At 43.4% G+C, this 15,000-nt stretch overlaps 1 protein-coding gene across 3 annotated transcripts in view; it reads left to right on the forward strand.

The window, feature by feature from the left end:
• Positions 1-15,000, forward strand: part of fam131ba (family with sequence similarity 131 member Ba) — a 63,483-nt gene that overhangs the window by 33,518 nt on the left and 14,965 nt on the right. The window contains exons 3-6 of one of the 3 annotated variants that reach the window (XM_063185849.1): positions 4,530-4,565; positions 7,275-7,377; positions 10,078-10,296; positions 11,400-11,549. In XM_063185849.1, the coding sequence (XP_063041919.1) occupies positions 4,530-4,565; positions 7,275-7,377; positions 10,078-10,296; positions 11,400-11,549 (508 nt within the window). The remainder of the gene's footprint in view (positions 1-4,529; positions 4,566-7,274; positions 7,378-10,077; positions 10,297-11,399; positions 11,550-15,000) is intronic. The other 2 variants (XM_063185850.1, XM_063185851.1) reach the window with 2 other exon arrangements.

Consider the following 15,000-nt stretch of genomic DNA (forward strand, 5'->3'; position numbering starts at 1 on the left):
AATGCACTGCGCTGTAGCTTCCACAGAAGTGCTATAAATTTGTCTTGGTAGCTCATTAGGCAGGTTCTGCTGGAGCGGTCATAATCGAGAGTAGAGGAGAGGGAGAGCCGACAGAGCTCACTTCCTGTGTGACTGTGGCTGTGCTGCACTAAGCCAGTAACTGAGGAGCACCAATGACATTCAGATGACCCATGCTATTGAATTTCCATTTTTTATTTTACACAGTTATAATCATTTCAAGTGGGTTGTACTTCTTAATGCAGAACACCACAGTATGGCTATTACTGCAGGATTTAGTGCAATGAAGGCAGTGTTTTGGATAAGTGTGTTGCAGTGTACTGTACAGTTTTGTTTTGATAAGGGAAGGGTCTCATTAGATTCTGTTGAAGCGACTGTAATCGAGAATAGAGGAGCGTAGCTCAGTTCCTGTGTGTCTGTGTCTGTGTCTGTGAGTGTGTCTGTGCTGAGGCTCTGCCTGTGAGTGTGTTTGTGTCTGTGTGTGTGTCTGTGTCTGTGCTGAGGCTCTTGCCTGTGCGTGTGTCTGTGTGTATCTCTGTCTGTGCTAAGGCTCTTGCCTGTGAGTGTGTCTGTGTCTGTGTCTGTCTCGGTGTCTGTGCTAAGGCTCTGCCTGTGAGTGTGTCTGTGTCTGTGTCTGTCTGTGTCTGTGCTGAGGCTCTTGCCTGTGCGTGTGACTGAGGAGCAGGAGTGACCTTCAGATGACCAGCGCTATTGATCAGTGCTGCTAGGCTGCTGCTGCCGGCAGGCAGGCGAGGCGCGGTGCACTGTGTCTTCCTGGTGCTCTGACAAGGCTGTTTACTACCTCGCAAAATAAAAGCCCCGTGCCATCCTTCATTAGCGCTGCTGTCGGACAAATGGCTGGCTGCTGTTGCTGTGTGTTTGCGCACGTATCGGTTTTCAGTTGTGATTCATACGTTTTTTTTTCTCCAAAGATATGAATCATAATGCTTCCCCAACTCAACTGCAGTGACGACTACGAAAGTAAATAATGGCTATTGCTCTATGCAGTACATTTTCCCATGCTTTGAGCAAGCTGAGCTTCTATGGATGCATATAGTCAGGCACGTTTTTTTGACAATGTGTGCTTCATATGTGTTTAATACTGTGCATGGAGCTTTATAAGCTTGCAAACTGAATCTCAATTTAAAACAAGCAATAACAAGCAAGAAAACACTAAACTCTTATTCAGAAGGCACAAGAAGTCAAAGAGCAATTTGATTTTGTAGCCCAATTTGAAACGAAAAGGAAATGAGAGGACATGAAAAGAAAGGAAATGGGAAAGAATATACACAATTCCTTGAGGGAATGAATTACCTATATGCTTTTAAGGGTAGGTTACCTTCACTCCAAAACTGGTGTCCTGATTTACTTTATCAGTTCCTTCAGGACTAAATATGATGAGGACCCTGTCTCCATATAGGCCTATATCAGACAGGGCTATTTCTGATATGCCAGGTTTTCATATTAGCATAAATGAATTTAGTCCCACGAACAATTTCTATATTTGTTTTTCTCAGAAAGTTAGAGCTGTGCGGTATATTATGCATCTCAATGGCTTTCTAGTTGATTTTAAGTATTGCATGTAGCATGTGCAGAGTATAGAATCTTTTTTTTTATAGCTATGGCACATTTTGGCTTAACCCATAGTTGAGTTAAACAACTGTATGTTCAAAGTATAAATTCACTCTTAACCTGATTTTTTGTCCTTTCTGTGACTGTGGTGAATTTCACAGAGGAAGAAGGTGAGCACATGCAAGAAAAAAACATACAAACAAACATACAAACAAACACCACAGGTAGTAGGCAAGCATAATAAGTATGGAAGAGTTAGTCTGCACATTGCTCCGCTGTAAAAGACGTTTTTTTTTCATTTTATAGAAACGTTTAAGGATCCACTGTGGTAGTATATAAGTAAAGCTTCTTTGCACAAAAATAGACCTGAAGTGTGCGGATTGTCTTCTTTTTATACAGACATTTCTACTGAATCCTGCACCTTCTAAACAGATGAGCGGTGGCCTATCACAACTAAAACATCACCATTAATTTCACCGTGATTTTAATCCCTCTTTGGCTGTCCTGGTTGTCGGTCCCCTTCTGCTCTCCTCCGCTCTCCTCTGTCCTCCGCAGTGTTCATCTCTCCTTCTCCTCACCTTTCCATCCCAACCTGTTTCCTATTTTAACCTCCTGTGTTTGTGAAACGGGCCCAGGCAGCCAGCCCCCCTGTGGGTTAGGTCTGCATGTTGAAGCTGTTCTCCCAGCTGTTCTCTTCCCTACTCCCCAGTCCCCTCGGTGACCGCTGTCAGCGCCAGTCTCTTCCTATCAGCCTACAAACTAATTGTTACCACAGGGGTCCTATTGGTCAGTGACAGGGCCGGTTCTAGTCAATGTTGTGCCCCTAGTCGAGCACCCCTCATTCCTTTGTGTGCATTTAGAAACTGGCCTCTGTCAGAATCTGATTGAGCACAGCGGATGGCCCCTGGGGGAGCCTTGCACACCGTAGTTGGTCCTACTGTCAAGTGTGCTGAATTAACACCTTAGAAATTGCACCTCCTCCCCACTTATTGCCCCCCCCCTTGTACACACTGTATGAGTGCCCATGAATAATCATTGTCTATGTGAAGTTTCACTTATTTAGCTTACTGTAGGTACTATTCTAGTTCTATCCCCTTGGCGCCCCAAGACATATGGTGCCCTAGGCGACCGCCTTGTCTGCCTATGCCTAGTGTAGCACCAGCCCTGGTCAGTGATGGGCAACCTGTATTCAGCTACAATCCAGTGCCTCATATTCCAAAGGATCGAGTTTTACCTCTCCAATTGGGCAATCGCCTGGTTGATTTGGACAGGTGAAACCTGGATATTTGGAATATGTGGCACTGGATTGTAGCTTCTGAATCTAGATGGCCCATCACTGCTTTTGGTTGGGGTGCAGCGGTTGGATTACTTGCACACATGCATGCACCCAGTATCCATGGCCCACCCAGGTTGGAATCTGACCCCACTGCAAAGCATACACAAAGTGAAGAAAGCCCGAAAGCCCATTGGGAAGCTCCAACTCCCATTGTCATTGTGACACAACACTCCACAGCACACACGTGTTTACTGCACACTGCACACAACGAAATTGCATTTATGACTCACCCGTGCAAGGGGGCAGCCCCAACTGGCGCCCCTGGGGAGCAGTGTGGCGGGACGGTACCATGCTCAGGGTACCTCAGTCATGGAGGAGGATGGGGGAGAGCACTGGTTGATTACTCCCCCTACCAACCTGGCGGGTCGGGAGTCGAACCGGCCACCTTTGGGTTACAAGTCCGACACTCTAACCACTTACCCACGACAAACACTCTCTCTCACTCACTCACTCACTCACTCACTCACTCACTCACTCACTCACTCACTCACTCACTCACTCACTCACTCACTCACTCACTCACTCACTCACTCACTCACTCACTCACTCACTCACTCACTCACTCACTCACTCACTCTCTATCTATCTATCTATCTATCTATCTATCTATCTATCTATCTATCTATCTATCTATCTATCTATCTATCTATCTATCTATCTATCTATCTATCTATCTATCTATCTATCTATCTATCTACACACATACACTGGCTTTTTCTCCCCAGCTGTTCTCTTCCCTACTCCCCAGTACCCTCGGTGACCGCTATCAGCGCCAGTCTCCTCCTATCAGCCTAAAAACTAATTGTTACCACAGGGGGGCTGTTGGTTGGTTGCGGTGCAGGCAGGGGGTTAGATTGCTTGTGCCCAGGGGTTAAATCGGGCCAGGGCTGTCCAAGGCTGAGCCCCGCTGGCCGAGACATGCCAACATGTAAGCTCATGCTTCAAGATGATGATTCAACAGCAGCGATATTTCCTATTTCACACTTTTCTGCAATAAAGCTTATTCGCCCTGACCTCAGGTCATAGACACCCGCCACATAGCAAATTCCAATTTAACCTCTGCATGAATGGACAAGTGCCCATGGCCAACCAGGTTTTAATCTTGGGAAAGCGTGGGTTTACTCCCAATACAGCACACACACACACACACACACACACACACACACACACACACACACACACACACACACACACACACACACACACACACACACACACACACACACACACACACACACACACACACACACACACACACACACACACACACACACACACAAAGCCTGCCTGTCTTATGAAATAAGGACCGGCAAAGGCTGTATAATTGAACACAATGACAGTCAATGTTTGAATGTGTTTCCTCAAAGCATCTTAGTTTTACTGTACAATCAGTGAAGAAAGACTCTTTTTTGGAGCTTACAGCGATTTTATATTTCATCCAAAAGGCTTTTTTGTTGTTCTGTCCTGATGCTGGGCCAACTGAAGAAACATTTTGGATGAAATAATGAAATGTATTCGAGCTCCGACTTACTCTACAGGCATACTTGTTGCCTCCAGCACTGTCACTCTCATGTTTTCTCTCCTCTCTCTTTCTGCGCCTTAGCAAGGACGAGCTGAGTTCTCATGGGAAGGAATCAATGTAAGTTTCCTTTAGTGTTGCATAATATTAATATTGACACTTTCCCCCAATAATACTTACCGCTCACTCAATGAACTCCTTACAACACAGATAGTGATCTGGGTTGTACCTCGTTCCTACCTCACAGGGAACAGTGGTAATATCCATAAGCTTGCATTTCGAAGCAAAAAAGTACATTTTGCGGTGTGAATTCAACACTTAGAAAGTGGAATTTAACACTCCTCTATTAGCTAGTCCCAAAACGATACATCAAAATGTACTGGATGTTTAACATTCAATGTTACGGTGTGTACGTTTCCTTTAGTTCAGGGTTGCTGACAGCTTTGGCTGGGCCCAGGACAAAGTCATGTGAAAGGCCCCCCCCGCTCGATACATGCAGTACCCAATTCTGAGCCCCCTCTCTTCCTGGGCCCGGGACAACTGACCCCTGTGTCCCTCCCTGTCGGCTTCCCTGATAACATTAATATCTCTAATAATACATCCTGCTAAGTCCATTACATTTTTACAATAGGCCTACTTGTAGATAGTGTGTGGCATGTCCCATAACGTGCGTTGTACCTTGTTACTTCCGCACAGGGAACAGTGGCACAAAACGTATATTTACACGTACCGCCAATAATACTTCCCGCTCACTTGATTAACTCTTTACAATATAGATAGTGTGGTTTATCCCAGCTATCTGTGTTGTACCTCGTTCCTCCCTCATAAGGAACAGTGGTTATGCTGTACCCATAAACTTACATTTCAAAACAAACAGCACACAGCAAATGTTGTCGTGTTCATTAATTCAACACTTTGAGGGTTGAATTAGAGTCTAATAGGGTTTTCACACCTGGTCCCTTTCAGCCATTTAAGTGAACTCAAACCTGTGACTCAGCATTTTCTGTGCATATGTGAATGCCAGACCCCTTGGAAGTGAACTGTACTGAGACCTTCATTGACGTGGTCTCAGTGAGGTTAGCTTATGAGTCCTGACAACTAGATATCATCACTCAAGGACAGCTCTAGAGGACTGGGTGTAATCAAAAATAGGGCTGACACACACAAAAAAAAGCTTACGTAATAGGACCAGAAAGAGCAGCCAGTTCTTTCTGTAATACGCTCACAAAATGAACAAAAACAGAACTGAGTCCTTTTGCTGCCGGTTCACTTTTTGGTCCACTTAAAGAGGACTGAGTTTGGTTCACTTCAAGTGGAAATGCTGTAAGAGTTGAATTAATGGCAACAAAATGTACAGTATGTTCAGCTATACATATCTCGCTGCTCTCAAGGCGTAGAGTTTAGAAGTCTGTATCAACACTGTCAACACATGAGACTACAGTATAACAAATTGGTAGCACAGCATATCACCTCCCACCTGAAGCGCTCCATGGGACATACTTGACGTCAGAGAGCGGACAGACATTAATCAGAGATAGGGCGAGGACATTAAACTGTCCTCCTACAGCTAACTGTCCTCCTGCAGCTAACGGCTCTGACACATTCGGTTCAGCCGAGGACTTGCGTACCGGTACAGTATGTGACATTGCCTGACCTTCACAGCTCATCTCCCCGTACTTGAACTGAGATGCAGTGAGTCATTGTACTGGCCACTAGACACTACGAGGAAAGTCTCTCATTTCTCCATCGCCGAAGCTGTAAATATATTGTAGGTACATACAGTATTCATTAGTTGGCCTAACACAGCCTTCTCCAATTTGAAGTGCAACAACTCTCCCTTGAGTCAAGGTTGTTGTTATAATAAAAAACCCTTTATTTTACATTGGGGTAAATAAACTTAAAAACGCCAACCAGTTTCAACCGTCTGGCTTTCATCAAGGCGTGGTTCCGAACCACGCCCTGACGAAGGCCAGACAGCTGAAACCAGTACCACTACAACCTTGACTCGAAGGAGAGTGCTTTGGATTCAGTCATCTTTCTATGAAGAAGCCTTAACAGGATCAACCAGATGCACCCCTTCTACCTGGAGAAAAGACTGAGCGCTCGTTATCATTTTCCTTTTGCCTATAAGTCCAACAACTTTCTGAGGATGAATTTAAAAAAAATGTTTGAGTGACATTGTTTGAAGTAACAAATAAGTTCTGCTGCGCAGGCTTTTTTAAAAAAAAACACAATTTTTTCCATTGATGCATAAACATTATTTTGACATCTACTATCATTGTTGTGAGTATGTTGGGGAACTTTCTGGCTGCAAGAGGGGAGAGCTGGCCAGATGTCCTGATAAAGTGATGAATGAAATGTGACTGATTGAAATGTACTCTGAGATTAACGCCATCTGTTTTGCCCTTTTCTCTTTCTCTCTCTCAACTCGCCCTGTTCTCGCTCTGTCTCATGGGCCTTTGGTCCGCCATACCTTTTAAATGTGCTCTGTGTCTCCTCTTTTCTTTCTGTCTTCCTCCTCTTGTCTTCTCTCCACACTGCTATCTTTGTCATCTACATACCTTTCTTTCTTTCTTTCTTTCTTTCTTTCTTTCTTTCTTTCTTTCTTTCTTTCTTTCTTTCTTTCTTTCTTTCTTTCTTTCTTTCTTTCTTTCTTAATTGCCTCAATCCTTCCCCCTTCATTCTCTGCAATTCCTTCTGTTCCTCATCTGGGGCATTCCTTTTTTCCCTCTCCTTTTCTACTGCACATTTGCTTCCCTTCCTTTCTTCCTCTCTTCTTCTCTCTCCCTCTCCTTGCCGCTTCTTCTCTCCCTCTTCCTCCCCCGGCAGCTCTCCATGGAGGACACCACCTCCATCCTGCCCCGCCTGAAGCGCAAGTCCAACCCCTACGGCATCGGAGCTCTGGCTAAGTCCTCTCTGACAGGTGTGTCAGGTGTGTGTCTGTCCCAATGGCTGGTAATCGCCCCCATGTTGGCTCCAGAGCAAGGTGGAGAGAGAGGAGGGTTTGGAGCCAACATGGATGCCCCAGTGGGTCCCCCCCTAACCCCCGAAACCTTTCACCTTCCTCACCCACACCCCCACCACCCGTTCTCAGTCTCTCTTGCTTTCATGACAAACGCATGTCAATGGCAGCCATGTTGCTGGCGGCCATTGACAATGATGATGAGAGACGAAATGGTATGGAGATCAGATCCAGTACCATCTCCGCCAACCACCCCCCCCACCCCCACTACGAAATCAGTCAAAAGCAAAGCTATCAGTCAACCAGTGGTGTAGTCTATGTAGAACGCGGGTATAAGGAGTATACCCACTTCTAAATTTCAGGGATTTCAGTATACCCACTTAAAATTGATTGATCCATTATTTTGAATGGCACAAATATATACAGTATACCCACTTCAAAAAATGCTCACATATACAGTATACCCACCATAAAAAAGTAGACTACACCACTGCAGTCAACTACAAGCTAATGTAAGTGCTGACTTTTACTGATACACGTCGCACGACTACGTATATGGGTCGCCTGCTGGGAACAAGTGAGTGAAGGTGTCCATCCTGGGTTCAGAAAGCTGAAAAGCCTCCGTGGTTCTTTCCACTACAGGTGACTTCCCTCAGTAGCTGATTCTAACCTGCCTTGAGCACTCATTGTGACCATACGATTGGTTGGATCAAATTTGTGGATAGGCTTTTACTTTCTGAACCTGTGATCTGAACACATGTGGAAGTGAGGTGTCCTGTTGTGATGTGGAATTTCATTTTCGTTTCAGTTCAGTGCAATCGTGCAAGTTTCAGTTTCGTCTGAGTTTAGTGCAGTCCTAGTGTGTGGATGTTGTGCAGTGTCACTGTGTGTGCTGTTGGTGATGGTATCATGTGTTTGGTGTTCTTCTCTGTGTATATAATCACTTTGATACAAGTAAACCCTTTGTTCAGGTTTGAGTTTTGTTGAGAAGCTGATGGTAGACAAAGATGAGTAATGCTAAGTAGTTTTCTTGTTGTTGTATGCAACAGCAAATTTTGAGAGACATTCAACTTACGAACCCCCCTCCAGCATCACATCACATCATCAATTACTCCTCCCTTTAAAAACAAGATAGGAGCTATTTTTCAAAAGGGGAAGTGCATTGTCTTGTGTGACAGCAGAGACATAAGGGGCAAAACAAAAATAGAAATACTATCTGAGAGACCAATTTGTTCTGCTCATGGCCTTTGAATCTCCCCAACGCTAATGCATCTGCGTCAAATGGTCCTGACCAACACACATTTGCATTTTAATGAGTCCAACCCACCCCCCCCCTCCAGCACATCTCCCCAATACACCCACCGACCCCCAGCATCCCCCCCCCATCGCAACAACAGTGATGATGCTTTTGATGTTTTCCTTACCCAATCCCGCCAATTATTCATTTGTGTGCGCTGTATAATTAATCATGTGTTATAAATTAATTTCATGACTAAATGCGTCTAAATGGAGTCCCCCCCCACCACCACCACCACCACCACCACCACTACCACCACCTCCTCATGCCTATCTACCAATCGGTTCTGGCTGACTGGCCTCCGCCTCAGCCTTGCTCCATGCTGTGTGCCATGGAAAAGAAAAGGTGCAAGATATTCGTCAACTCAACAAGGCTTGACAGATTCAGGCGGTTTCCATTGGTGCCATCCGCTCTCATTCTCTCACCCGACATCACGGGCACTTCTGTCATGCATCACTTGTGGCATGAGTCACAAGTGTGTAACGAAGAGATAAATAAATGCACAAAGAAAGAAAGAAAAATGACAAATGCTGGGCAGCAAATCGCCCAACAACTCCCTCCCCATCATCTCTCCCTTATACTCCCCTGATCCTATATGAATCAGCACTGTTCCTGTAAAGATGTGTCTTTAGACTCACGGCCTTATCTTCCCCTCCCTCCCTTCCTCCCTCCTCTCTTCCTCCTTCCTTACTCCTCCTCTTTGTCTTCCGCCCCCCTCACCCTCCTCTTCTTCTTCCTCCCTCCTCTCTTCCTCCCTCCTTACTCCTCCTCCTCCTTGTCTTCCGCCCCCTCATCCTCCTCTTCTTCTTCCTCCCTCCTTACTCCTCCCTCCTCCTCCTTGTCTTCCGCCCCCCTCATCCTCCTCCTCTTCTTCTTCCCTCCCTCCTCTCTTCCTCCCTCCTCCTTTACTCCTCCTCCTTGTCTTCCGCCCCCCTCACCCTCATCTTCTTCTTCCTCCCTCCTCTCTTCCTCCCTCCTTACTCCTCCCTCCTCCTTGTCTTCCGCCCCCCTCACCCTCCTCTTCTTCTTCCTCCCTCCTCTCTTCCTCCCTCCTTACTCCTCCTCCTCCTCCTTGTCTTCCGCCCCCCTCATCCTCCTCCTCTTCTTCCTCCCTCCTTACTCCTCCTCCTCCTCCTTGTCTTCCGCCCCCCTCATCCTCCTCCTCTTCTTCCTCCCTCCTCTCTTCCTCCTCCGTCTTTTCCTCATCCTCCTCTTCTTCTTCCTCCCTCCTCTTCTTCTTCCTCCCTCCTTACTCCTCCCTCCTCCTTGTCTTCCGCCCCCCTCCTCATCCTCCTCTTCTTCTTCCTCCCTCCTTACTCCTCCTCCTCCTCCTTGTCTTCCTCCCCCCTCATCCTCCTCCTCTTCTTCTTCAGGTGTGTCCCGTTCCATGAAGGACAAAGTCACCAAGCCCACAGCCATGGCCCAGGGCCGCGTTGCTCACATGATCGAGTGGCAGAGCTGGGGCACGCCATCCGCCGGGCCCGAGGGGGGGGTGGGCCAGACCAACCTCAACCGGGAGAAGGAGAGGCGGCTAGAGAACGACGCCTACAGTGACCTCAGCGACGGCGAGAAAGAGGCGCGCTTCATGGCCGGTGAGCAGTGGCAGTGTTGATGGCACATATGATATATAATATGAAAACTGAAAGAAAAGTCTGCGACACCAAGCTCAATCCTGCACCCAATCTTTTTTGAGACGGATGTGTGTGTTTTCTCTTTTTTTACATATAGGCCTAATATAATAATAATAACAATAATAACAATAATCCCGTAATACCAGTAATACCAATAATAATAATAATAATAACAACAACAGCAGCAACAACAGCAACAATAATATATTTTTTTACAATAATACATTTTTAATTGATTGGTGGATTGAATTGATTTATTTCAGATGACAAATACAAATAATATCAATAAGGGGGAAAGAAACCCCACTTAATACATCTGAAAAGGAGTGGGACGAGGCATAGCTTATTTACTTCCACCCTCTATGTATCAAACTACAACACAAATTGCGTAATACACACCTCAATATAATTCCAAACTATGCCATACAAGTTACTCATGCATATACATCCATTGTCAACAAGAAAACAAACTAAACAACAAAAAAAACAACAGCTACTACAAAAACAAACAGCAAAACATCACAACATGTTTTCATGCATATAACGCCTGAATATTGTCAGTTTATACTTGTTCTTAAATAGCATTTTTTAATTGCACATTCAGAGCATTCATCATTCTTACTCCACTAACTGATACACAGAAACTCCTCATTGTTGTTCTATTCCTTATCCTTTTAAAGTTATATCCCTCTTAAATTATAGTGCACGTCTTCTAAATTAAACAATTGTTGAATGTTTTGGGCAACTTGTTATTTTTTGCCTTGTACATGAGTTGTGCCGTATGGTATTGCACAATATCAACAATAGTTTAAATCTTTGACATCAAAAATAGTGAATGAGTATGGTCCATATATTCACAACCAATATGCAATGCCTCTCCTTCTGCAGCTTTTTCAAAATCTTATTTAAATATTTTTTTAGTTAAACTGCACATTGGAGACTGGTCAAACGCAATTTCAAACTTCTGTGCTAACCCTGTTACATAGATTTTTGACAATAAAGTACACTTGACTTGACTTGAAAATCTGAGCCTGCCTGCTTGCTTTTGTCCCCTGCTCTCCCAGGCCTGATGCAGCAGTTTGCCATCTCTGAGGCCACGTTGATGGGCTGGAACTCCATGGAGGGAGAGAGCCTGACGGGTGTGCGTGCCGACTCCAACCAGGGCAGCGTGGCCCACCTGAGCGAGGTCAACCAGGACAGCATCACCAGTCGAGGTAAAGACACACACGCACACACATACTGTATACACACACACACACACACACACACACCTGGTCAACCAGGACAGCATCACTAGTCGAGGTAAAGACGCACGCACACACGCACGCACGCACGCACACACGCATGCACGCACACACCTGGTCAACCAGGACAGCATCACTAGTCGAGGTAAACATGCGCACGCACACATACTGTATAGGGTCATTTCACGTGAAATCAGACACTTTGGGACCCGACCGACCCGGATTTCAATCATACTTGGTGGTGCTTTTTCGAAAAAAAAAAAAAAAATAATAAAAAAAAAAATATAAAAAATAGCCGAGGTCGCCCCCCAGAAACTGGCTTGGGTTTGAATCTGACACTGATATTAAGGGAGAAACAGACTAGGAATGGTTCACATGTGAGGGTAGGTCATATCTTAGCCTTGAATATATCAGTCAGTGTTAGTCACAAAAGATGCCTGGGGGGTATTGTTTGAATGCTCTTTTTGGCTCTACATATTACACATCTGCTTGGAATACAAACAACTATAGAATATGATTATGATAAATTGAAAATTAAAAAAATGAATATCTAAAAAACTTATTTTAAAATGGCAGTTCCTTGTCCAAAAACGTAGCTGGCATGTCATTAGCAACACCTCAAATGTGCGTGTTCGGTTCTTTATTCATTTTCAGAGAGAATTTTGACTCCCAAAAAATATGGATCATATAGACCCACTTACTAACTAATATGGTAATACATATGCATCACATGACAAAACCAAAAACAAAAACAAAAAAATGGGTCAGTTTCATGGTCCCGTTTCAGAAATGAGGCAGATTCTTTATACACACCAAATGATGATTGTGAATGTTTGAACATTCTTCTCTGTGTACTGTGACATCTTCCCTTTACCGTACTTTAAAGAGATAATCAATGGCCCCTTTTACTCCCCTTTCCCCTTCTTATTATATTTTTTTTTTTTACTTTTTTATTTATTTTCTATTCCCATTTTTTTTTATTTTTCTTTTTTTTCCCCTTATTTTCTCTTTTTCCTTATTATTTTTATTATACCTTTTATCCTTTTTCTTTTATTATATTATTCTATTTTCCTGTTTTGTTCATTTTTTTTTTTACTTTATACCCTCTTCTTTTCTTTTATTTTATATCTTTTTATATTGTGTGTTGTGTTTCTTTTTTCTATACTCCTTTCTTTTTTTCTTTTTTTTTCTTTTTCCTTTATTTTTCTGTTCCTTTCCCTTATTTTTTCCTATCTTATTTTCCTTTTCCTATTATTTTTTTTTCTTTATCTTTTTTTTTTATTTCCCCTTTTTATCTATTTTTTCCCCTTATAATTTCTACCCTTTTTTTTATTTTTATTGTTTATATTTATTTCCTTTCTTATCCCTTATTTTTATATTTCTGCCTTTTCTTTTTTCTTTCCTATCTTAATTTTTTTTTTTCTTTTCCTTTTTTGTTTACTATATATATTTTATTTTTACTATTTTTATTTATTTTATTATTTATTTTATTATTATTTATATATTTTCTATTTTATTTTTATTCTATTTTATTACTCTCATTTTGTACTCTACCAGTGCATTTGAAGCACAGCTGTGTCTTTTGTAGATAATGTATAAGTACGTCCCGTTGCCGTTATAGGTTCCATACCAGAAGCACATCCTGATGATCCATGACAAGTTCTATTGGTTGAGGGAAAGTGAAGGATGGAGATGGTCCTTGAGGATGCAAGAAGTTCAGTTTCCACCTCCTCCAGTGCTCGGCATACATTCCTCACACATGCTAGGCACCATTTTGCCATCATATACAGCTAACAACATACCTTGATGCTTGAAAATGTAACACATTCTTTTACTGAGGGCCCCTAACTCTTTCAACTATGCTTCTCAGATTGCTGAAAATGGCCTAACTTCACTGTGTCCATGACAATGGGCAGATGCTGTGTAGGTTTTGAGTACCTGCACTAGTTCTTGCAGTTCAACTTTAACAGGTTCTCAGCTTCTGATGGTACATCTATGTTGTGGCAAACTGGCAATGGATGTTCTTGAGAGAGATGCGCATCATGATGTGAGAACCTGTTGAAGAGGTTTGATCTGCAAGAACTATTCCAGGTACTCAAAAACTACACTGCTTCTGCCATAGTCAATGGACATGTAGGGCCATTTTCCGCATTCAGAGGAAGGAGTGGAAAGAGTGATGCTCAGTAAAGGAATGTGTTCTATTTTCAAGCATCAAAGGGTTATGTTTTAGCTGTATATGATGGCAACTGGTGCTAGCATGTGTTGAGGAGTGTATGCTGAGCTCTGGAGAGGTTGAAACTGAACTTCCTGCATCCTCAGGTCCAATTCTCCATCCTTCACTTTTTTATCCCATTCAGACCAGATAGACTTGTCATGGTTCATCAGGATGTGCTTCTGGTGTGGAACCTAACTGCAACGGGATACTTATACATTATCTACAAAAGACAAACAGTGCTGCTTCAAATGCATGGTTAGAGTACAAAATGAGAGTGTAGCCATTGATTTCTCTTTAAAGTACGTAAAGGGTAGATTGAAAGGTAACAGAGATGGAAATGTTCAAACATTCACAATATCATCATTTGGTGTGTATTAATGGACATCTGCCTTAGTTTTCTGAAACCTGGGACCATGGAAACTGTCCATTTTTGTTTTGTTTTTGGTTTTGTCATGTGATTCTATTATGATATTACCATTATTATTAGTAAAGTGGTCTGTATGATGCCATATTTGTGAGTCAAATTACTCTTGAATGAATAAAGACCGAAACCAGTATTTGAGGTGCTTGCTAGATGACAGTGCCGGCTACGTTTGGACATAGGAACTGGACATTTTTAAAATATAGTTTTTTTAGGATATTCAATTGTAATTTTTCCTTTATCATAATTCATTATTCTGAGAGTTGTTGTATTCCAAGCTGATTGTGTAATTATGTAGAGCCAGAAAAGAGTTTCCAACAAGACCACTGGCATCTTTTTGTGACTAACCACTGACTGATATATTCAAGGTGAATATATAGTGTCGTTCCTAAATGTGAACCTTTTCCTAGTCTGTTTCTCCCTTAATATTAGTGTCAGATTCAAACCAATGCAGTTCTGGGGTGCTACCTTGCTACTAAAAAGGCACACCAAGTATGATTGAAATCCAGATCGGTCGGGTCCCAAAGCGTCTGATTTCACGTGAAATGACCCTATACACACACACACACCAACACACACACACCAGGGCACCATGGCCCATCTGAGCGCGGTCAACCAGGATAGCATCACCAGTCGAGGTGAACGCACGCAGGCACGCAGGCACGCAGGCACACAGGCACACACACACACCCACACGCACACACACACATCTGGTCAACCAGGACAGCATCACTAGTCGAGGTAAACATGCGCACGCACGCACGCACGCACACACCAGGGCACCA

This window comes from Engraulis encrasicolus, chromosome 20, assembly GCF_034702125.1.
Source record: "Engraulis encrasicolus isolate BLACKSEA-1 chromosome 20, IST_EnEncr_1.0, whole genome shotgun sequence".
Taxonomy (NCBI): Eukaryota; Metazoa; Chordata; class Actinopteri; order Clupeiformes; family Engraulidae; genus Engraulis; species Engraulis encrasicolus.